This window comes from Tenrec ecaudatus, chromosome 10, assembly GCF_050624435.1.
Source record: "Tenrec ecaudatus isolate mTenEca1 chromosome 10, mTenEca1.hap1, whole genome shotgun sequence".
Taxonomy (NCBI): domain Eukaryota; kingdom Metazoa; phylum Chordata; class Mammalia; order Afrosoricida; family Tenrecidae; genus Tenrec; species Tenrec ecaudatus.
In genome coordinates this window covers 20,178,196-20,201,203 of record NC_134539.1, presented here as the reverse complement: position 1 = coordinate 20,201,203, position 23,008 = coordinate 20,178,196, and the positions used below count along the sequence as shown (strand labels likewise).

At 42.0% G+C, this 23,008-nt stretch overlaps 1 protein-coding gene across 3 annotated transcripts in view; it reads left to right on the top strand.

The window, feature by feature from the left end:
- MLLT3 (MLLT3 super elongation complex subunit) overlaps nt 1–23,008 on the top strand; it is a 292,903-nt gene that overhangs the window by 177,280 nt on the left and 92,615 nt on the right. For all 3 annotated transcript variants that reach the window (XM_075559984.1, XM_075559983.1, XM_075559985.1), the window contains one exon: nt 3,137–3,280. In XM_075559984.1, coding sequence (XP_075416099.1) covers nt 3,137–3,280 — 144 coding nt within the window. The remainder of the gene's footprint in view (nt 1–3,136; nt 3,281–23,008) is intronic.

The following is a 23,008-nucleotide window of genomic DNA, read 5'->3' as shown; positions in this document are numbered from 1 at the left end:
ATCATGGTAGGTGGGGGGAGGAAGCATCCAGGACCCGGGGGAAAGCTGTGTTCTTCATCGGTACTACCTTGCACCCTCATTGACCCATCTCCTCTCCTGAACCCCTCTGTGAGGGGATCTCCATTGGCCGACACTTGGGCCTTGGGTCTCCACTCTGCACTTCCCCCTTCATTCAATATGGTATATATATATACATATATATATACATATACATATATAGACACACACACATATATACATATACACACTTTTTTTTTGCATGATGCCTTTATACCTGGTCCCTTTGGCACCTCGTGATCGCACTGGCCGGTGTGCTTCTTCCATGTGGGCTTTTTTGCTTCTGAGCTAGATGGCCGCTTGTTCACCTTCAAGTAAAGGCTCTTCTATTAACGGAAAGATAATGTTTGGGTTTTGTGTTATGGAAACCACTGTCATTGTGGGAGGTAGACAAGTTAAAAAGAGACAAAAACATGGAAGCCCCTAGGTGAGGCGTGATGAAGGCTGGAAGTGAGGCAGTGGTGTGATGGCACCCGGAGGACAGAGGGTGGATCTGGGAGCTTCTAAGGAGGATGCCACCACCCTTCTGTCAGTTGCTCTATGGTGTTGGTTTTTGTGTGAGTCTGATGCTGGAACCGTGCCACCGATACTGTCAGTATCACCCATGGTAGATAGGTTTCAGTGGGGCTTGCAGACTAAGAGCAGGAAGAAATGGCTGCTGATCACTTCCTAGCAATAAACCAATGAAAACCTATGGATCAGAGCAGAGCATTGTCTAACCTGCTTGCTTTGGACACAGATCAATTGCTAGAGGAGGACGCCGTGTTGGTAAAATCGAGTGCGATGAGCATAAGAGAGAGGTCTTTTGTGAGTTGGGTTGGCACAGTAGCCAAAGAGTGGGCTTAAAGGGCCTCATGATCCCGAGAATGATAAAATTCTGTACAACCTTTTGTTCTGTTGGACATAAAGTCTCCATGAGTCGGAGCTGACTTATAAGCAGCTGTGCCTCATTCTCTCTAATGAAGAATGCTAAATAGAACTTGGAGGTTGTTTGATTGTGGTGGGTGAGAGAGAAGGTAGAATTGGGGATGGTTTATGTATATTTAACGTGGGCAAGCAGTTGGGCAGGATTGTGGTTTGTGAAAACATGTAAGAGAAATGACATAAAAGAGGATGTCGGATGCTGATACATGAGTCGATATTGCAGCGTCATCCCAATGGGGAGATGGGATATTGAGCAACGCATGCGTGTGGGCCTCCTGTGTGAGCCGGGCTGGAGCTGCTGATGGAAGCGTTGCTGTGATTGACACCGTGGGATGCTGTCTGTCTCCCGAGACACATAGTCGTCAGTGGAGCTGGAAGAGTCTGTGAAGGAGACCGACTAGGAGTAGCCAGAAAAGTGAGAAAACCCAAGGGAAAGCGGCGTCGTAAGATGAGGGAAGAGCCACTTTTTGCCGAATGTTAGTGATACAGAGGTGGGGAAGAAGGGGCTCAGTCCGATTGGGGGACGGTGGGGTTTCTGCAGCAGTGGAAACCCTGTGTTTGTAGTTGGTTAATTTCCACGCCTAGTGGCATTTCAAGGGCTAAGGCTTTTGAGTCAAAAGAATTGGGTTTAAAATCACTGTATCTCATCACATTTCATGATACCATCAATTCTGAGTGGTGTGATTCCCTACAAAATGGGGTGCGCCGTCCATCCAACAGAGGAGAACCTCAGAGTGCGTATTAGGCAGTATTGTGTTCCTTTCCCTTAATTTTCCTCAAATGGTCGAAAATCAGTGTGTAGAGGTAGATAATCAGTCAACTAATGTAATGGCTTTAAAGTAGAACCTGAGGACAGCGACTTTCTAAATATGGGTTCTGTTGCACCCGACGCCCCCGTGTCCTACTGGTTCTCTGTTACACCACTCACCTGTCATTTGGCTGTCTTTGGTGGCTTGCACGACATTGCTAGTATTTTATCTTATTATTATTTTTCATCATTTTATTGGGGGCTCCTATAACTCTTATCACAATCCATACATGCATTAATTGCATTTTGTACATTTGTTACCCTCATCATTCTCTAAACACTTGCTCTCCATGTAAGCCCCTAGCTTCAGCTCCTAATTTTTCCCACTGCCTTCCCACTCCCCGCCATGAACCCTTGATAATTTACAAATTATTATTTTGTCATATCTTGCCCTGTCCGACATCTCCCTTCACCCACTTTTCTCTTGTCCGTCCTCCAGGGAGGAGGTTCTATATAGATCCCTGTAATCGGTTCCCCCTTTTCACCCAACCTTCCCCCCACCCTCCTGGTATGTATTTAGGTTTGTATTTTAATCCAAGAATCATCAGAGGTTGTTGAATTTAAATTATGGGATGGAAATGGCTAGGTAATTCTTTTAGATAGATAATTCTGAGATGAATGAAGCAGGAAATGAAGGTAATTTATTATTTCTAGCTATGTTTTGAATCAGTCTTCCTGAACTCAGAAGACCAATTTCCAAAAACAAACAGAAAAACCACTCACTGCTGTAGAGTTGATTCTGACTCATAACAACCTTAAAGGAGAGGGTGGAGCTACCCCACGGTTTCCCAGACTGTAACTCTCTATAGGAGTAGACAGCCTCATCTTTCTCCAGAGGAGTGCCTGACTGGTGGTTTTGAACTGCTGACCTTGCAGTTAGCACGCAATGTATAACCGCTATACCACCAGGGCTACTAGAGGAAGGAATTTATAGTTATTTATTTTTTATAGCTACTTATATATATTGTCTGTAGCAATTACAGGGTTTATTCAAGAAATATATAAGAGCTGGCAACAGCTCTGGATGATGGGGTCGGGGTGAGGCTGGAAGAAGGCGTGATTCAGAGGTTTCCAATTGAGTGGTTGGCTGGTGATGTCATACTGTTTGAGATTGTGAGGAAGGTGATAAATTCATTCCTCCTGTTTTTCCCCCAGCACAAGAAATTAATCTATCGTATATTTCCACTTTGTGTTATAGATAAGGTCATGGTAATTTTTCCACCCACTGTTTGACTGTTCCTGTCATCCTTATATGTCTTCTTTTCTTGTTGCTTATGAGGAGTGAAACCTTTCTTGTTTTTATTTCTACTTATGTCTTTTTCTCTCTACTCTTTTTTTAACACCCAGGAAGAACCTAAGAAAGTTCGGTTTGATTATGACTTATTCCTGCATCTTGAAGGCCATCCACCAGTGAATCACCTTCGCTGTGAAAAGCTAACGTTCAACAACCCCACAGAGGATTTTAGAAGAAAGTTGCTGAAGGCAGGAGGGGTAAGTGCTTTTCCCGGTCAAATGTCCCCAGACAAACCGGTTGACAATTTGTTCAGAAGTGTAGTAATGTTTTAGGAGAAGTAAAACAGATAGAGTAACTCAAGGATTTAGCTGTGGACTAATCGTTTGCGATGCCTTATCAATTAGAAAGAATTGCATGAAGATATGTGCAGTTCAAGTTTGTTTTGACAAGATTGAAAATCAGTAAGCTAATGTGAGAGGGAAAATGTCCGTCAAAGCTAGCCTCAGTTAAGAACTCAAAACAAGAAATTTAAAATGGAACAGTGCCTGAAGGAACAATATTTCCCATATGTACAAAACTTTTGGGTAAAGTTGAAAGTCAAATTAAAACTCCTATCAAACAGAGTTAATGGTGTAATGTTTTATTATCATAACTTGATAGAAAAGTCACGCTCATTTCATATTCCATTTAAATTTTAATCTTTTTTTGTTTTTGTTTTTGAATGATATGTAAGCAAAGGATTGATTTTTCTCTTTAAAGATCAAGGGAGCAGATGTCGTGTGTTTTTGCCCAAGTGGTTTGGCCGGAGTGAAGAAAGCTTTTAAGTGGCGTTTCTTTCACACCTAAATATATGGAATGTTTGCACTCAAGTGAGCTGTGAAGATGAGTGCTATTACCTGATCAAAGTCTACTTAAACTGTGTGCCATTAGGACCATCAGCCTCTGTCTCAGATGCACCGCCTGTGACGTCTTACCTGGTAGTGCTCTTTACTCTGGGAGACCCTTCATTTTACATGCACTGGGACCTTGCGCTGGTTTGGCATTAATGAAATCACTGTGCACAACATACCCTCTCAAGATGCTTCATTTTGCTGATAAATTTTACCCAAGGACTTCATTGAAAAGGGGGATTTTACAAAAGCCTTTAAAGAGTTTAGACAAGCACTTTGAGAACATCCAGCGAGCTCCTGGCTCTGTTATAAGCAGATGGTCTCTCTGTACATTTGTGTGCACATTTTGGGTCATGATGGACTCTAGTTTATTAATCTGTGTTGATTTCGGAAAGAACCACGCTGCCCAAGCTTTCTTTCTCATTGATTTAATTTTGATTAATGGTTTCCTAGAGTGAGGATTCATCACCTACTTCATATTTAAAGTAAAACATTCTTGAAATGTGAAGTCAAAATAATGGATAATAATAAGCTATAACTACTATAGTATATATAAATGCATATGTGTTATTATTGATAGAGGATATTTACTAAATAGGGTAATATTTTTCAAATACCACTTTTCACTCATGGAATTATAATTATACATTTTTAAAGGATGAACTATTTTTTTAATGTATGTATATATTTCACCAGGCATAGTGCCAACTTTTAATTTAATTCTCAGTGTGACATAGTGGGCTTACAAGATTTCTCTTTCATAGTTACAAGTCAGGTGATACCGCTAGTTAAACGGTGAGTGGGGTTAAAACCCAGGTTTTTTGCATGAAGTTTGAAGCCCTCTGCGGTTTCCTAGTCTGCTCTGCTGGGTTCCTACCCTTTCAGCTGAATGGCTAATAGACGCTTGAAGCCTTGCAAGTACTATGTCCCACGTTTCATTTCCACTGCACTGTATGTCAGTAGGATATGGGCCAAGTAGATACTGGGAGGGCAACTTCAGAAATAATCACCATTTATATTGTCCTTTGGGGAAATGCATCTTCCTGAAGAAATGAGTTTTTTTAAATGTAGCTCATGTTAAAGTTATATACATTTAAAGGGAGCTATTTTAATCCTTATTTCATTGTTTCTGCCGTTCACAAATGCACATTGTAGGTAGTATCTGGCATGGCTGTGCCTTTACAATCATCTGGCCACTTTGAATCTTAATTGTTTCCATTTCGTTCTTTCTTTTTTGTGTGTGAAGGAAAGTTTGCCCTTCTGTCAACCCTTCTTGGGATGTCCCTGGGTAGGCGTGTGTGTGTGTGTGTGTGTGTGTGTGTGTGTGTGTGTGTGTGTGTGTGTGTGTGTAGAGGGAGAGAGAGAGAGAAAATTAAAGTATGTCGGGCTTCTGGTAAGGGTTGTAGGAAAAGTAAATATGGCACAAAAACCTTTTAAAGCAACCACGTAGTCCCAGGGTCCTCCAGGGCTGTTAGTGTGCTGGAGGAGAGGTCCCGGGTCGGTGGCAGCGCAGCAGAATGCAGCACCACCTCCTGAGAAATCCTCCAGTACATTTCTAGTCTTTCGCCCGACTCAGCCTTTATCTTAGAATTATCCTCCTTGACTTCTGACTTTCCTTCTTGGTATTTAAGTGCTGTTGGAAGGCTGCAGAGTGTTCCTTGCTAGACTTACATGTTCCTTGACAGCTCATAAGAAATTGAGATGTGAAATACTCAAGCGCAACACCTCATTGGCATTTTATAATCTCTCCAGTGAATCGGTGCTACTGAATTTCGCAACAAAATGAGGTTTTGGAATTTTGTTCTAATATTCATCAAATTAATAATTGATGCTAATAAACATAGTAATCCTGTAAATGCTGTCCAGTTCTTATGGGAAGGTAAAAATAGCATTCTATAGAGAGCTAAAGAAAACAACCAAATCATCTAATAAACATTTTTCTTTTACTCAGTTGTTTTACTACCTTGTGCTTTATTCCCCTGATCTCTGAGCACAAGTCACTGTGCTAGTATTAATGCAGCCTATCCCGGTCTTACTCACTTATAAGCCATTTTGATTTTATTCTTATGCTTAGAACTGTGTCTGTAGGTAAGCTGTCTTTTTAAGGGACCGGGTGTGTGGGTGGGGGAGTGAGTTTGGTATTATTCCATGCAGCTATTCATATACATATTCATACACATATTCAGCATAAATGTGTATGATCTACATTTAGGGGGACAGGGGTTAAAGATGAAGTGTGTAATCATGTAGGGCTTTCAGGATGAGTGGAGTCAAGTGACACTATTTTGGCTGTGATTCCTTCCCGTATTTTTTTTTCTTTTTAACCTAGGAAGGGGCTTCAAAAAGATGGTGGAAAAATGAAATGAAGAGGTGGTGAAATTTATCCATGAACTTTTGGGAGCCCCCTCGAATATAATAGCACTATTAAAAATTGAACAAATTGGACTTGGCTTTTCAAGATCTCAAAGAGATGGTGGTTAAAGCTGGCAATATCTTAGACAAACCATGCTTTCCAACTCTTTTAGGGAAAGTATTCTGAAGAACTTTTTGCCTTAAGAATTTTGAAATTTTCATAGTATCTGAAACTATGTGCCTTTTTTTTTTTTGTCAGTAGCAGTTCCTTCTTTTCACTGAATTTCTTTTTTATTTCGTTACTGGTGCAACTCTTTTCTAAATGGGTTAATAGGAATCTTGTTATATTTCACCATTGGGAGAAATACGCCATGCTCTCTTCTATTGAATAACGACATAATGGTATAAATTTCCTTACTTTAAAAGCCAGAAGAAAACAAAAAGCCAACACCAACAAAACTTAAACCATGAATTTGTATGAATGGGACACATTTGGATATAGGCATTATGTTTCAAAAATGTTAAAATCAGTAACCAGAAAGAGAGCATTTATACAACCTGGAGTTTGCTGGTTAGAGATCTCACTGGAGTTTGCTTGGAGATGGTTGGTTTAGATTCCTGTGAGAAAAAGACAGGAGGCAGAGTTTGGAGAATGGGAAAGAATGATGCAAGAGTTTCTGGGAGAGGACTTCTTCTTCTTCTTTCTATGTTCATTCATTCATTCTTTGGGAAAGAAATGGTTAGGAAAACATTATTGAGGGCAAAGCTTGATATCATCTATTTGCCTGGTTTTAAGCAGAATTCTCCGCTGGAGAAATAACCTCTCGCTTCTCCTGAGATACTTCCGTTAGTTTCTCATTTTAAGAAATTGAGAGGATGGGTCCTTTTTGCACGATTGATTTTCAAGCTGTGCTAATCAGATCGCCAGGGTTTTAAGAAGTACTGGTGATCACAGTAAGATGATCCATGATTTTCTTTATTCGATTGATCGCCCTCCGAAGGCTGGAATTCAGTCGTATGGAAAAACAGTACAGAAGGTTTGGCCATTTTCCACTTCAAGATGCTGAATTGACAGAGGGTGAGTTTTGCTTCAGGAGATTGGCTGTGTGTGTGTAATTTGTAGGTAAGACGAGGGAACTTCAAAAAGTGGGAAAATTCCATTATCTTTCAATTCCATTTTCCACAAAGTTTTTGAAGTCCTTCATATAAGCAAGAGTGAGACTCACCCTTCCAATAATTTTCCTTTCAGGATTTCTTGTTGGTAAGGAGTGTGGTACAATTGGAAGAATTTTGCAGTCAAACTTCTTTGGGTAAAAACCTCCTCTCTCATCTTATTCCTGGTTCACTGGAGAAATTAATGCCTTTTTTGGTAATCAGTGCATCAGCTGTGAAAATGGCCAGGAAGGCATTTTCGTAGAAGGAATGTGTGTCCATGGTGTGTGTTACTTAAGAGATACCTCGAGCCTGTTCATTTCCCTTGATTATCGCTTTAGGAGATCAACACGCATTTACCCCACAGCCCTTGAGCTGATTCTGACCCCTAACGATGCTGCAGGAGGAGCGTACTTGCTCCATGCGTTTTTTTGAAACTGTCAGTCTTAACAGGAGCAGAGTTCTCTTTCAGCGTGGCTGCTAAATTCTACTGGACATCAACCTGGTAGTTAGCATTTCAACATTTCATCAACAAATGCTCACTCACCTTTGCATCAAGTCCTTAAAGATACCGTATGAAAAGGTTGTATAGTGCTGTTTCGGTGACTCTAGAGTTATTCACTGGAAAACATAATTAGTATCCATTAGTACGACCAGCAAATTGGTCCCCCTGCGTTGGGTTTAAAGAAGATTAGTGCATCATATCTTTCTTCAAGTAGTTGACACTGGCCATTTAGACTTTGCTGGGAACTCCCTGTCTTTTGCGGGTAGTGGTTTTACTTTAAGATCCGGCATATTCAAGACTTCCCAAAGCTACTTGTGCTCTCTGTAGGCGGCCATCAGCATGAGGAGGCCCCATGAAGCACGGCTCTTTGGAGGGATGAGTCTATTTTACAGCTGCCTCCTCCTGCCCCCACCCCTCTGCTTTCCCTGGAAATCAAGTGGTTTGCTTTGGTTCTTCCTGTTTTAAAAAAATATTTTTAATGGAATCCTGAGGTTGGTTTTCCTTATTTCTATTCTTCCTACTTTTTTGCCCTTTCTTCCTTTCCTCAGTTACAGAAAGCAAAGTGTAAACATGTTATTCAATCTATTTCTGAACCATTGGCAAGCAGTTAATTTTGAGGGCTGCAAATTAAAGCTAACCATGGCAGTTGTTAAAACTAGGGTTTCCACAGGCAGGAATCCAATTCTCTTCAGACACCACCTGTTTCAATAGGACATTTCAGATGCCCATTTGGCAAGGTCCGTCGAAGACGAGAAGGGAAGCATGCTTTCCGTCTGTATTAAGTCGCAGCATAATGCAGCTCTGTTGCTCAGAGCGACAGTTACATTACATCTGATCTGTTATTGCAAGGAATAAATTGGAATCCGTTTCAAACACTGCTTATCATGGAATGGCATTCAAGCCCACTGGAGCCCCCAACAATGGGTTCAGGATGTGCAAGTGCTGAAGGGCTCTTAGGATAAGGGGCTCTCACTACTGCAATTGTGCCGAGCTGTCGAACACTCTCTAGCAGGGCGCTGGGATGGACCTCGTGGAGCGTCATTTAGGATTTCCTTTCGTGTGGGTGTTCAGAACACTTCTCCGCACCGTGAAACTGTCAGATCACATTCTCCTTCCCTTGTTTTTTTGAACAGGTAAGTGAATACATGATGCAGAAGGCCGTAAAGGGCAAGGCTAGTCTCCTGTCAGACCACCCACGAGGCACACACGGAGGAGTATATCCGTGGGCTAAATGCCCAAGTCGAGAATGGTGTCTCCGAGGCAAAAGTGGGACTTACATTTTCATAGGCATTTACAAATCGCCCTGCCAAGGGGTTGCGCCGCTCTGCTTGCACCGGCCAGGCACGAGAGTACCTGGTGATTTATTCAATATACTCCCCGCCAGTCAGATGGGTGAAAAATGGCGTCTCATTTTACATCCACATTTCCCTTATGAGTGGTGACGAGCATCTTTTCGTCTTTCAAAGCCATTTTCACTTCCTTCCACAGACCGCACTTGAACACACTCTAAATTGGAACTAGCCTAAGCCTTTCGGTTTCAACTTAAATTTATGGGTTCTCTGCCCACACACTTGCATTACACAAAGATGCCGAAGCCTCTGACCAAGGTCCGTGTTAGCAGGCTTGCTTCCGACATGTAACAAATGACGCTGGCAGGTACGGATTTGTCAAGACTGCAGCTTCTGAAAACCGAGCGCCTTTTGTGGCGTGCTCATGTTCACGGTGCCCAGGTTGATTGCTGGCTGCTTTCTACAACGACTCACACAAAATCAGGCCGGGAAGATTATTTCCGTGGCTGTCAACTGGGCAGCCTCGCTGGGCGTGGGGCCGTTTGTTTGGGGAAAGTGGTGCTCTTTGGGGTGTTGTGATTCTCCGCTAGGCATCACTCTGTAATTGTCTGCCTCTGAAGAGACAAGGTTGTGCAGCCGCTGTGCCCCAGCACCGATAAAAGGTAATTTATTTAAATAAACGGAAGACCAAGAAATCAGTCTCGTCTGTTTGGTGGTTTCTCAGAGGTTGGGTTAATTTTCCGTCATTTTTGATATTTTCTTCTCTTTCCTGATGTCTTTGGCATTTTCTGGCCCCACAAGCCTGGGAAATTAAATCATGAAAGGGGAACATGCGGAGAAGTGACACAAACAGAATGTCCAGTTGGTGAGCCTCAGTTCCAACCATAACAACGTTCTCACAAATTCTTTCGAGGAAAGCATGGTCCTAAGAGAAAAATCATGCCAGTCGGTGTAGTTAGATAAGTGGTTTGATACCTTCTGAAAGCCACACCAGTTGCTTGCAGGGAAGTTACAGATTTTTAAAAATACACAAAAATATACTTGTGCTATAAAACAGCCTTCCTTCCCAGCTCTGTTTATTTACCTTTAAGTTGGGCGAGGGGACCAGGGGCACCGTGCTTGGTCCGAAGCGCCTGTACACTTCTCGTGTCAGTTGAACGAAGGCTGAAGTTGAAAACTAAATGAGAAAAGCTGATGGCTCGAAGTAGAGAGCGAACGCAGAGAAGCGCTGAGCTCCGCTGTCAAGAATAGAAGATGTGCCTCATTTTCTCGGCAGACCTGTCAGGAGTAGCGCATTAGCTGACTTTATGTAGGAGGCTCTTCAGAAAGTCTCCTTAATTTAGTCATGAGGGGACATGCTGCCATTTCAACAGAGGACCAATACAACGCCACCCCCAAGCAAATAGCAAGTAATTAGTAATCTGGGGGGAAGAAACAATGCAATTTTCAAATACATAAAGAATTATTTCCCTTTTGAAACCCCCAAATTGGACTATTGAAAATGGTAGGTTCAGTTTTTCTCTCCCTTCTTTGCTCCTGCCGGCTGCCATTGAGTGGCTTCTGAGTCATAATGACCCTGTAGGGGGGTGTCTGTGGCTGTCAGTCTTCACCAGAGGCAGCCTCCTCTTTCTGGCACAGAGTGGTTGGTGGATTTGAACCACTGTCCTTATAGTAAGCAATCCAACACTTGCCTGACGGCATCAGTGGCTCTAGTTCCTGTCAGGCACCTGTGTCATTGCTTACAGGCAACGTTTGTCTTAATGCAGCTGGGCCTGCTTCCTTGCTGCTAGGATGGCAAAGAAGTCACTTGTTTGTTTTGGGTTTCCCCATCAGGTGTTTTCATCCTCTGGGTAGTGATAAGTAAGAAAATTTCTCGGGGTAGTTATACGAAAACTAGGCACTGATTAATATCAAAAGGGTAACCGCTTAAATAAACTTGAAGGGTTGAAAGCAGACCTTTGTGTTTCATTTTGGGAAAGTGAGAAGAGGTGGCAGGTGGTTTAATACAGTAAACCTTTTTTTGGCACAAAGGGAACGGCCATGATGTAATTGAATGTTTGCTTTGAAATCTGAAGGCATTGATTCAGTTCTTGGCGCTGCTGCTAATGTACATGGGGCTTTCAGTTGATGTTAACTCTGAAACAAGCACAGTGTTCCTGCTGTGCTCTTGTGGTTGTTAAACACATCGTGGTACAGAGTTAAGCAGTACACAAATAATTGTTCTATTGATGAATTAACGTGTTTTCTACAGGTGTATTATGCTTTTGGTTAAACTATTTTGTTATTTGGAAAGATCCAAATCAAAGGTTTCTCTCTCAAGGTGGTTAGAATCACGGCAGGGTACTGGAAAGATTCATTTTATAAAGAATAACTTTATTTCCTGATTCTAATAAATGTGTGCTAACTTTAGAAGATGTAGACTTTTTAGAAAAGCTAGAAGAAGAAAATAGTCTCAGTTCTCTAGAAACAATAATCAATTAACAGTATTTTGCATTGTATTTTTTATGGAGGTAAGAGTCAGTCCGCTCTTTATATTTGCACATGTTATGTTGAACATCAATTGCATAGGTTTTGAACTATCTAACTAACTTTATTTTTGTTCTCCAAAAACATGTCCTCACATATCAGAAGACTGATGCAAACATTTTGATTGTTTGGAAAGAGCTTACCATGAATGTATGCGGTGTATGCGTGCACACACACACACACACACACACACATTTTCAGCACTATTATTTCCAAAGGTTTTTTGTTCCTCTAAACAGAAACTCATTCCTCCCATTCCCCTCTCCCTGATAATCATTTATAAACTTTTGTGTCTTCATCTTCTTGCCTTTTTCTAGACATATCATCTACTTGGGATCTTAACATTTTATCTATCTCGATCTGATTTAACTCAGCATAAGGTTCTCAGAATTCATTCATTTGGTAGCATGCATCAGCACAATGGACTAATAGCCCAATCATTGTATCCCTTACACTTTGCTTTATCCACTTGTTGATAGAGACAGGGTGATATCTACCTTTTGGCTAAAACAAAAAATGCTTCAGCAAATATTGGTATGCAGGTATCCGTTTGAGTTTGTATTTTCAATTCCCACATGAGATATATGGTTAGCAAATGTTTTTCTCTCATTTCATGTTATCTTTTAAAAATCTGTAATTTTCTGCATTTTGTTTGTGAAGATATACACAGCAAAGCATACACTAAGGCAGCATGGTCTGCATGTACCCTTTAGTGAATGGATTACATTGTTCTAGTTGTGCGACCATTGTTCCCCCCGAGTTGCCCATTTGATGATGAGTTACAGGCAGACCCGAAAAGGAATGAGGTCTCTTCTGAGATGTCTCTAAGAATATGTAGGTGAATAAGAACAGGTGATATGAGTCTTACTTAAATACCATGTTTCAGTGCAAGAGAGGAGTCCTGGTGATGGAGTGGTTATGAGTTTCTTTGTGTTCTGCATGGTCAGCAGTTCAAAACCACCTGCAGCTCCAAGGGAGAAAGACTGGGCTTTCTACTCCTGTAAATAGTTACAGTCTCGGAAACGCACAGACGGTCGTTCTGAGTTAGCATGGACTCAATGGCAGTGAGGTTTGTGTAGTTTTAGTGCGAGAAGAAAAACGCATCATGGTGCAATGGTTGAAATGTTGCGATGGGCAAGGTTGGTGCAGTTCAAACCCACCAGCCACTCCACAGGCAAAAGATGAGGCTGGCTGTTCCTGTAAAGACAGATAGGTTTGGAAACTCTAAGGAGTGAGTCCTGAAAAGGTTTAGTCTTCAGCACAAGTTTTTCACAACTCTGGTTAGATTTATTTGGAGGTGTTTAGGTTTAGAGTCTTTTGTATATGAAACCGTCTCCCTAATTTCCATTTGATATTTTGTATTTCTGGGTTACAGGAATCCAACTAGCTTGATTTCTTTTCTCATTCATTCATTCACTCATTCATTTTTTAGCATTGTGCCCTGTAAGTTAGCCATATTTTTCTTTTGGATCTAGAGCTTTTCCTGCAGGTCTCTTTACTTTCCTGCTAAGTCCTTTGATAAATAAACTATTTAATTTGGGTGACACCTGTTCACTGCCGTCGAGACATTTCTAACTTATAGAGGGATTTCTGGACGACTACCTAACCTCCATGAGCCAACCTCCCCATTTGTAAATTGTGATATTGAGCCATCTACTAAGAGATAATTACCATGAAGATGACTTAAGGGCATGCACAAAAATGTTTGCATAGTATATTATATGGAAAGCCCAGTAATACTTTTAAAATTAATAGTAAAACATTAGATTTTGAACATGTGAGTCTGTGCTTATTTTCATGGCTATAAAATGTGCAAGTATGTATATTTATGGGTGAAAAGAATCTTTCATATGTTAAACCAAGGCTTTACAGGTGGGAAATATTGCCCCCTGGGGGGGCGGCATGCTGGAATGATACAGGGAGGTTGCAAAAAAAAAAAGCAGATACCTATACTTTAACCTGGATTATGGGCTTTTGATGAAAAGTTTTCAATGGCCAGGGGGCAACTAAGTCATTTTTTTCCCTACAAGAGGAGCAGTAGACCGAATAAATGTAGGAACCTATGGCTTAAACTCTTCATTTTGCAGATTAAGAAACTGAGGCATCAAATGCTGATACAATTGGCCAAGCGAGGAGTGGCTGAGTCAGCTTTTGGGGGCACTTCCTTCTATACTATTTCATTACTAACAGAGAAATGCTAGTTTTCTTTTAAACATGCAAATAAAAGAACTTGAACAGTTAAAAGTAAAATAAATTCCCAGGGGCTCTTAGTTGCCGACGAAAAACCCCAAACAGCTTAAACTCACTGCCAGCAGGTCCACCTTGCAGTGACCCTATAGGACAACTTCCCCAGTGGGCTTCCGAGACAGTCAGTCTTGATGGTAGTCCAAAGCCTCTGAGACGGTTCCTCCTTCCAGGAGTAGAAAGAAAGCCTCTTTTTCCTCTAGTAGAGTAGCTGGTGGTTTCAAACTGCTGGCCTTGCAGTAAGCAGCCCATGGTGTAACCACCACACCAGCAGGAGTCCTCTTTGCTGCATTAGGCCCAGCAGTGTAGCACTGTGTGAAGTTTCATCCTGAAGATGAGCGGGAGAACTTCCAGACGGGAGCAGAGACGCAGAATTCACTTCTCCCGGCCAGAGCGTAAAATGCTATCCTTTAGCTTTGTCCTTCGCTGACTGAGGTTCTTTGTAAAAGTCAGACTGGTCTTGTTTTTGAAAACTCATTTTGGAGAAATTGGTGGTTATGAAATCCCCCACCCCACCCACACTCTTTCTTAAGCCAGCATCGTTTTACCTGTGGGGATTACTTACGCTTTCATTTCCCCCAAATCAAAGGAAAGTATTTTTAATTTTGGAGGCCTTTTTTTTTTAAAGCACACCAACAAGGCTAGGCATAAATTTAGCAGTGGTTTCCCTTGGCTCTAACAGCATACGATGATTACGTCTACAGTAAAGCCAACACACCTCTATGTGCTCTGTCAAGTTCTGAGAGGAGAGATGCAAGTAAGTCGTGGGTCTTTGAGTGGCTCCAGAGCTTTCCCACTCAGGGTTGGAAAGTAGGATGATGGTACCTTAACCCTGATGACTAACGCTGCCTTGCCACCTCTGTTTGGGGCAGGGAAGCTGCTTTGGTGTCTGGATATGTTCATTTCTCTCTCCCCCTCCCATCTCACATGCACGCACAAAACCGGATGCGTGATCTGAAAACATGTTCTAGGGAATTTGAACCTAGGACAGGTAAGAGAAGCTCAGGAAATCTAAGCTGCTTTTTAAATTCTGGGACACAGGACAAAATTTTTTTTGTTTGTTTCAGAGTGCAGTTCTTGTAGAAAAGTGATTTCTCTTGGTTTTAGAAATTAAGTTCGATATTCTTTTTTAAATCTTGACACACACACACCCGCACCCGAAATTCATTCTTGCTTTCAGATAATTCTCTTTCTTCCCTCCCAGGTACCTCTCAGTGTTTAATAAAAATGAAAGAAAACATTATCTTCTAGGAGAACTTTTTTTTAGCTTAGTGTTTACCTCATTCAGAGAAAGTATGAGTTCTTTTTATTTTAAAATGTTTGAGGACCTACTATGGGCCACTTGCATGCTAATTGTTGCCTGTAAAGTAGTGAACATTCGAGGTTTTATTTTCTAGAAATCCTTAACCGTCAGTTTTCAGGGGATAAGAAACCTTTCGTCAGAAACCTAAAACAACCCAGGTCGTCCTTGTTTTTCTTCTAAAGCAAGGATGAAAACAAAACGAATTCCTAGCTGTCAGTTCAGACTGCCCTGGTTTACTTTTAAGAGAAAAATCTGTAGTGCGTAGGGCAGCAGCTTCCCAGTGGGGTGCAAGACACGCTACAATTTTGTCTCCCTCCCACTCCAGGCAGGTTCAAAGAGGGTCCTTCCTCTGTGATTCTGTTTGTTTATTTGCTTTGATTTTGCGTGTGGTTTAGGAATGCAGCCCCATTTAGCCTTCTTGAAAGCAAGCCTCTGCTTTTCTTTGTTTGAGGAAAACAGTGATGTGTCTGACAGGGCTGATTTGTGTAAGGAAGCCCTGTTATCTTTTGGACTAGACCTTGGAGTCCGCTGTGAGAGGGTGGTGCGCTTCAGTTCCAGGGCGCTCTGAGTCTCTGGAGAGAACCCAGAGGAGTGGGTCCAGCTGGCTGAGGGCCTGTGTTGGCCACCTTCCCTCCACCTCCCGATGTAAGCGCCCTTCCAAGGCCCCTGTACATGGACTGAGATTCAGGCTCTCCCAAATCCCAGTATTCATTGACGTTTGCATGAAATGTTTTCTCTTTTCCATGTACAGTATGGGCTAGTTTTAGTTACCATCAGTTCGTGAGTTCCCATCATGTACTTTACCAGGCACTTTACCAACGTTTCTTGTTGTTCCCCCCCCACCCCCATGCCATTGTTTCGTGACTTTATTGGAATTTTTGAATTTTGGGGGGCATGCGATGTTAATGACACTGTTAAATAAAATCCACAAATGTATTTTTAAATCTCTTTTCGTTGGCACAAGCATGGATATGAATCTCTTCTCATTGGTCAAGCAGGAGGGTAGCTGTCTTCTACATTTCGTGGTGCAGGTGAGCAAGCACTTACTGCACTGCATCAGCTTGATCCAACGTCTCAGCTGGGATTGCATCCATTTCCGGAGCCTTGTTTTTCACCAGTGCCTTAGGTATGACCTCGTTTCACGGTTGAATGTTGACTAATTTTAATGCATCTACTCTCTGTATCCCATCTTCCCCTGAAGCTTTCTGGGTCATTCAATATCTAGTCCATAGAATCCTTCATTATTGAAACTCCAGCCTTGAAGTTTTTTCTTCCGTTCTTTCGGCTGGCGACATGCAGATCATGTGCTTCCTTTTTGTTTTTCAAACTCCAGATCTTTGCATATCTCATTATAATACTTTGTCTTCTTTACCTGCCCATCAAGATCTTGTATTTAACTCTATTTTGTTTCCTTTAATTTTATCTACACTTAAGTCCAGGAGCAAGTTTCAGAGTATTTTCTGAGATCCATTTGGGTCTTTCCTTCTGTCCTTTTCACCCCCCACCCACCCTCCCTTGCCCCCAAATGACTTCTCTTCAGATAAGATGTCCTTGATATCACACAACTCATCTGGTCTTTGATCTTAGGTGTATGTCAGATCTGTGTACGCTATGGTTTCCAAATCTCGGTAGGATAGATTCAAAGTCATACTTGGTTCTTGTGGACTCGTTTGAATTTTCTCAACATATGAGCCGTTGGTGGTCTTCGCAACTCAGTCTTCTTTGGAGTGATGACGCTGGGTTTCTTCGTCATCCCGTCACACATGTAGTCAGTTTGCTTCGAGTGTGCTTCATTCATTGGCGCCCCCTGTATAGTCTCTGTGCGTGTTGTTGTAAAAGGTGTGCGATGAGACAGCTCATGTTGTTGTTAGGTGCTCTCTCGAGTCGGTTCTGACTCATGGCCACATGAGTCCTGCACGTCCTCCCAGTTGGTCTTATGTTTATGAGCCCATTGTTGTCACCATTGTGTCAATCCATATTGTCAAGGGAATTCCTTTCTTTTTTCTGCCCGTCTACTTCGCCAAGCACCATGTCCTTCTCCGGGGACTGGTCTCTCCTCCTGGCTTCTCAGAGACATCTTGACTGTACTTCTAAGAGAGATTTCTTATTCTTTTGGCACTCCGTGGTACTTGAAATAGTCTTTGTGAGCACCATAATTCAAATGCATTGCTTCTTCAGTCTTTCTTATTCCGAGTCCAGCTTTCACATGCACATAAAGCAACTGAAAATACCATGGTTTGAGCCAGGTGCACTTTAGTCCTCAAAGTATCTTCCTTGCTTTTCCGCAGTTTGAATATGTCTTGTGCAGCAGACTTACCCAATGCAATCTGTTGCTTGATCTCTTGACTGTTGCTTCCATGAGCATTGATTCTAGACCCCCCAAAATAAAATCACCGACAACTTCGGTCTGTTCTCTTGTTTATCATGATTGGTTCAGTTGCGAGGCTCTGGGCTTTCTTTGCCTTGAATAGGTCTTGGGTGTCGCAAACATTTGTCATGCCATTTCCTGTGTCATTACTATCACCGGGTCCATATTTTTAAGTACTGTCCTTTCCTCTTTGATTCCACATTGTGCATCCAGGTACTATTAATTGTCATTGAGCTTTGATTGAATTTCAGATGGAAAGCATTACTAAAGATTTGTAATTTCTGCATCTTTGACATTAGTGGCTGGTGTATACATTGAGTAATAGTCTTTGTAAAAGTGGCATAGTTAAGATGTCTGACCTTGAACTTGCTAAGGGTGGAAGTGGATCCAGATCAGCAGCCTCAAGTTGATCCTATGTGGGAGTGGTCAGGCACCTCACTGCACTCACTCCCCCCTTTTAAAAAAAATACCAGTTCTCACACTTTGCCCCTCCCATGGCATTCTCTGCTTCTCTGCAATGTTTGATTATTCATTGCCATGACCACCCCAAAGCCACAGAAAGATTATGACTTTTAATAGTTATGAGATTTAATAGAAATGACTGAGTCCTTTAGGAATGACTAGCTTAGGATTCAGGATTAGTAATGAGTCAAGGCCAAGCCAAACACTGCCGTCAAACAGATTCTTCTTCTTTTTGAATCTAGTCCACTTTTATGTACCTCTTTTATTCCCTTTCTTTAACAAGTTAATCATTTTTATTTGGGGCTCATACAACTCTTATCATAATCCATACATCCGTCCATGTGTCAAGCACATTTGTACATTTGTTGCCACCATCATTCTCAAAACATTTGCTTTCTACTTCAGCCCTTGGTATTAGCTCCTCGTTTTCCCCTCTCCCTCAAATAGATTCTTAACCCATAGCAGCCCTATAGGAAGGCGTAGAACTGCCCTTTGGGGTTTCTGAGATTACAGATTTACAGGAGTAGACAGCCTCACCTTCTTCTAAGAGCAGCTGGCTGGTAGGTTCCCAGTGCTGACTTGGTGGATAGTAGCTCAATGAATAAATCCACCAATAGCTCAAATATACCAGCAACTGTGAGGATAGGACAGGAACGGGCAGTTGTGTTCTGTTACACATAGGGTCACTATGAGTTGGAACTGACTTCATGGTACCTAACAACAGCTAGTGACCCAAGATCAACCAGGACAACTCAGCTGTACACACTTGGTTTTTGGCTTCTTAGGTGCTGGGTCCCATGGCCCCTTGGCTTCTTTCTTCCTCAGGCAAGTGTTGCAAAGCTCGTTCAGCTCTCCCACTCAGTGTCCAGAGGCCCCCCTCTGCCCAGTGCTCAGAGGCACTCCATCCTGCCATAGTAACTGCCTGTCTATGGGATCTTTGTCACTCACTCAGCTAAGAAGTCAATCATACTGCCTCCTGCTGGTTTCCTGCAGGTACCTCCTGCTTCTTGCCTTTTATCTCTGATGTTAGCAACTCTGGCTTGCTGGCTTACTTGTTCTCTCTCGCACTCTGCTCAGCACAAGGATCCCGGGTCCCAGGGATGTACCCTGCCTCCAGCTTTTCTTTCTTTCTGGTAGTGAGATCTTCTTTCCTCCTCTTGGATGCCTTTAATCCTAGCAGGAAGGCAAAACCGACCAAGTCCCATGTTGCACTGGACCTTCTTTGCATGGGCTTATCCCCCACCTGAGTGCTATGCACCATACTTATATTATTAACAAGATAGCCAGTCCCCATGATGGGACACACACACACCTCACATTTGCTTCACCCCACTCTGTTTTTTCTCATTGACAGAGAGTCAATCCCGACTCATAGTGACCCTATAGAATTCTTTTTTTAAAATCATTTTTATTGAGGCCTCATACAACTCTTACCATCCATCCATCCATCCATCCATCCATCCATCCATTGTGGCAAGCACATTTGTACATTTGTTGCCATCACCATTCTCAAAACGTTTGCTTTCTTCTTGAGCCCTTGGTATCAGTTCCTCATTTCCCCCCTCCCTTCCCTCTCCTCCTTATAGAATTCTTTATGGGATTGGAAAGCCTTATCTTTCTCACAAGGAGTGACTGGTGGTCTCTGACTGCAGATCTCGTGGGGAGCAGCCTGAGACATAAATAGTAAGCCACAAGGGCTCCACAGGAGTTACAAGGACTATGGCTAGAAAGGGTAGATCTAGAAATGTATGTTTTAGACAGGGACTGCCACACCATTCCTCCTCGATTTCTCATTCTCAGTAGCTCACATGACTGTGTGACCCAGGATGGTCAGTACCTGCACATCTCAGCCTACTAATATTTAGGGTAACCATCTTTGTGGGTTTCCTCTAATTTGTATGACATCTGGTGTTCCTAGATTTAAACTTCGTACATTCCACATGCCAGTGATTAGTGCATATAGGAAGCTGTTCCTTCTCATTTTGTGCCTTGCCCCATTGGTAAGCGAAGGTCCCTAAGCCACCAGTCACTCCTACTGAACGAGGAAGCTTTCTTTCCCATAAAGAGTTACAGTCTCAGACACGCACAGGCAGTTCTACCTGGTCCTGCAGGGTTACTGTGAGTCAGCATCGGCTTGATGGCAGAAAGCTTTACTCCATCCCCATCATTCAGCCGGGCTGTGCTTTGAGGATGCAGCTCTGCCGCAGTCATAAATTTTGAGTGCCTTCCAAGTTATGGGGCTCATCTTCTGACAGGATATCAGTCTTTTGCTGTTATGCCTATGGTTTTTATTGGCTAATTATTTTATAAATAGATCACCGAGGTTTCTTTTGCCTGTATTTATCTTAAAATTCTGCTAAATATCTATCCACCATTGGTGGTATTTCTAGTTTTTAAAATAGTGGTGGTCGTAGCTTCCCGGGTGCGGGGACCGTGCATGCCACTCTGGGTAGTCTGACACCCTGGCAGGCAGAAGGTGCCACGGAAAGAAAACCCATTGCTGTCAGCTCCTACCATGACTCCTTCGATGTCACAAGGTCAATTCTTAACCACCCTAAAGGATAAGGCAGAACTGTCCATAGGTTTCCCAGACCGAGGCAGCCAATCTCTCTCCTGCCCAGCAGCTGGCCTCCTTGAATGGTGCATTACCACCTCCTAAACCTTAGATCTGACTCAGGTTTTGAAAAAAAAAAAACTCTGAATAACATCCTTTATCGATAGCATAATTCATGTTATTCTCAATCAGTTGATCTCGCTTTGATTTTCATGGGCTTGTTTTTGTTTTTAATTAAAGATTTCAGGCACTGATTAGGAAGGTGTCCCTCCGTATGGGTTCCTGCGATCTGTCCTTGGGATTAGAGGATTGGAACATAGAACACAAGGGTTGTGCATCTTTGGCAGGAACATCACAGAAGCGATGCTGGGCCCTGCTCGTCGCACTTTGTTCCCATGATCACGGTTCCATGGGGCCTTCAGTGCTGATCACGTGGTTAAGGTGGTGCCTACAAGTCTTCTTCCCAATGGAATTTCCCTTTCTCTCTTTTTAGTAGTATTTTATAAGTAGCTTCTTTGGGAAAATATAATATCCCATTCCTCATCCAATTTGATTAGTCATGCAAATATTAAATCATTATGGACTAATGGATTTCAGTCTTTTCCCCAGGGGGTTATAATCCTTTACTCTCATTATTTTGATGCTTAAATTGTTTTGATTTGTCCATTGGGAGCCCATTCAATCTGGCTTGTCTTTTTAATGGATTCTGATCACTCTGTACATGTGTTGTTATTTTTTGCTACCAAAAAGTAAACAAGATGTCTCGGGTTCATTTTGTATTCTTCCTGCTCCAGCCCTGGATTCAGCATTTTAATTATTTTTTAAATAAGGAGTTGCTCCTCTTAATGTATCTATAGTTTGCTGGAGTACACCCTGAATTTAACAGACTTTGGACTAAACTATTCAGGAAGAGGAAGGGCATGTTCTTTTCTTTGTGTGTGTTGGGGTGGGGGTGGGGGGTTCTGATAGAAGAGAGAAAGCGAGCGTGCGCAAGCGAGCAACTAAGCAAGAATACTTGCAGTTGTGTGAAGAAAGAGTGTTGTCTGAGAAGGCTGGGAATAATTTTGTAAGATAGTTACTGCCTCATGCATTCATTTACATTAATATGTATTTAATTAAAAAACCTTTGATTTTGCACTTTGTAAACTACAGTTCTTATTAGAGTTCATAGAGCTTATGTGTCACAAGTTTGCTTTTCTTTAACTTTGGTGATTTCTTGAATTGCTACAAGTCCATTTTTGCCCTACCCTAAAGTTCGCTGGGTTCACCACTTAGCTAACTCCACTTTTCACGGCAAGATGGGGATTCTCTAGTAATACAAACACTTGATATTAGAATATTCCACCGCATAATTCGTTGTCACTATTCCTTTGATAAAATACTTTCAGATAAAAATTGATTTCATTTTTCTCATGATACCTTTGGTGATAAGTAATAGAACATAGAAAAGATAAGATCAGCAGCTCCTGACTATTAATAAAGTTAATCATCTATGCTATTTCGTTTAACTCCTGTAGGTAGAACTACAATATGTAGAACATATAATAAAATTTTCTTTTGGTGTTATCAAATCATTCAATTGTTCAAATCAAGCTTTCTATTTAGAGGTTTTGAAAAGATTGCATAGCAATGTGCCACAAAAAAGACCTGATTTGTGTCAGACAGGACTGGTTTCTCACCACGACAAGGCCACCTGCTCATGCAGCCATCTCAGTGGTCCAGTTTTTGGCAAAAAAAAACTGCATGCCTCTCTAGCCCCACGCACCTTACTTACCTGACCTCGCTTTGTGCAACTTCTTTTTTTAATTTTTTTCCCCACAAATGAAGAAGGACCTGAAAGGGCAGCAACTTGACAATGTAGAAGAGGTGAAGAAAAAAACAAGCAGTTCCTGTCAGCCATCCAAACAGATGAGTTTGAAAAATATTTCCAAGAATGGAATCACAGATTTGGCAAATGTATAAAGTGTAAAGGATAGTGATAGGTTGCTTTGTAAAAAAAAAACAAACCAAAACATAGCTTAGGAAAAACAATTTTGATTTTGGGGTGGTACCTCCTTGTACATAAGCAGGAGGGAATTTTCCCTAGGGTAGTGGGTTTCAAAGTTGTGTAGTTGTGACCAGCAGTAAGAAACGTTTTCCCTCCTGATCAAGTACCACCCGTAGATTGAAGTAGGCAGGCCAACCTGAGACCCACGTTCCACAAGCATTGCTTACCTTTACATGGGATTTACTTTATTAGGGCTGATTTGTTTCACTTATAAATGGTGTTAGAATTCACTAGATTGCTCTCTCGCTAACAGGTGCCTTTTGAATAAGACTGCTCTAAATCAGTGCATCTCA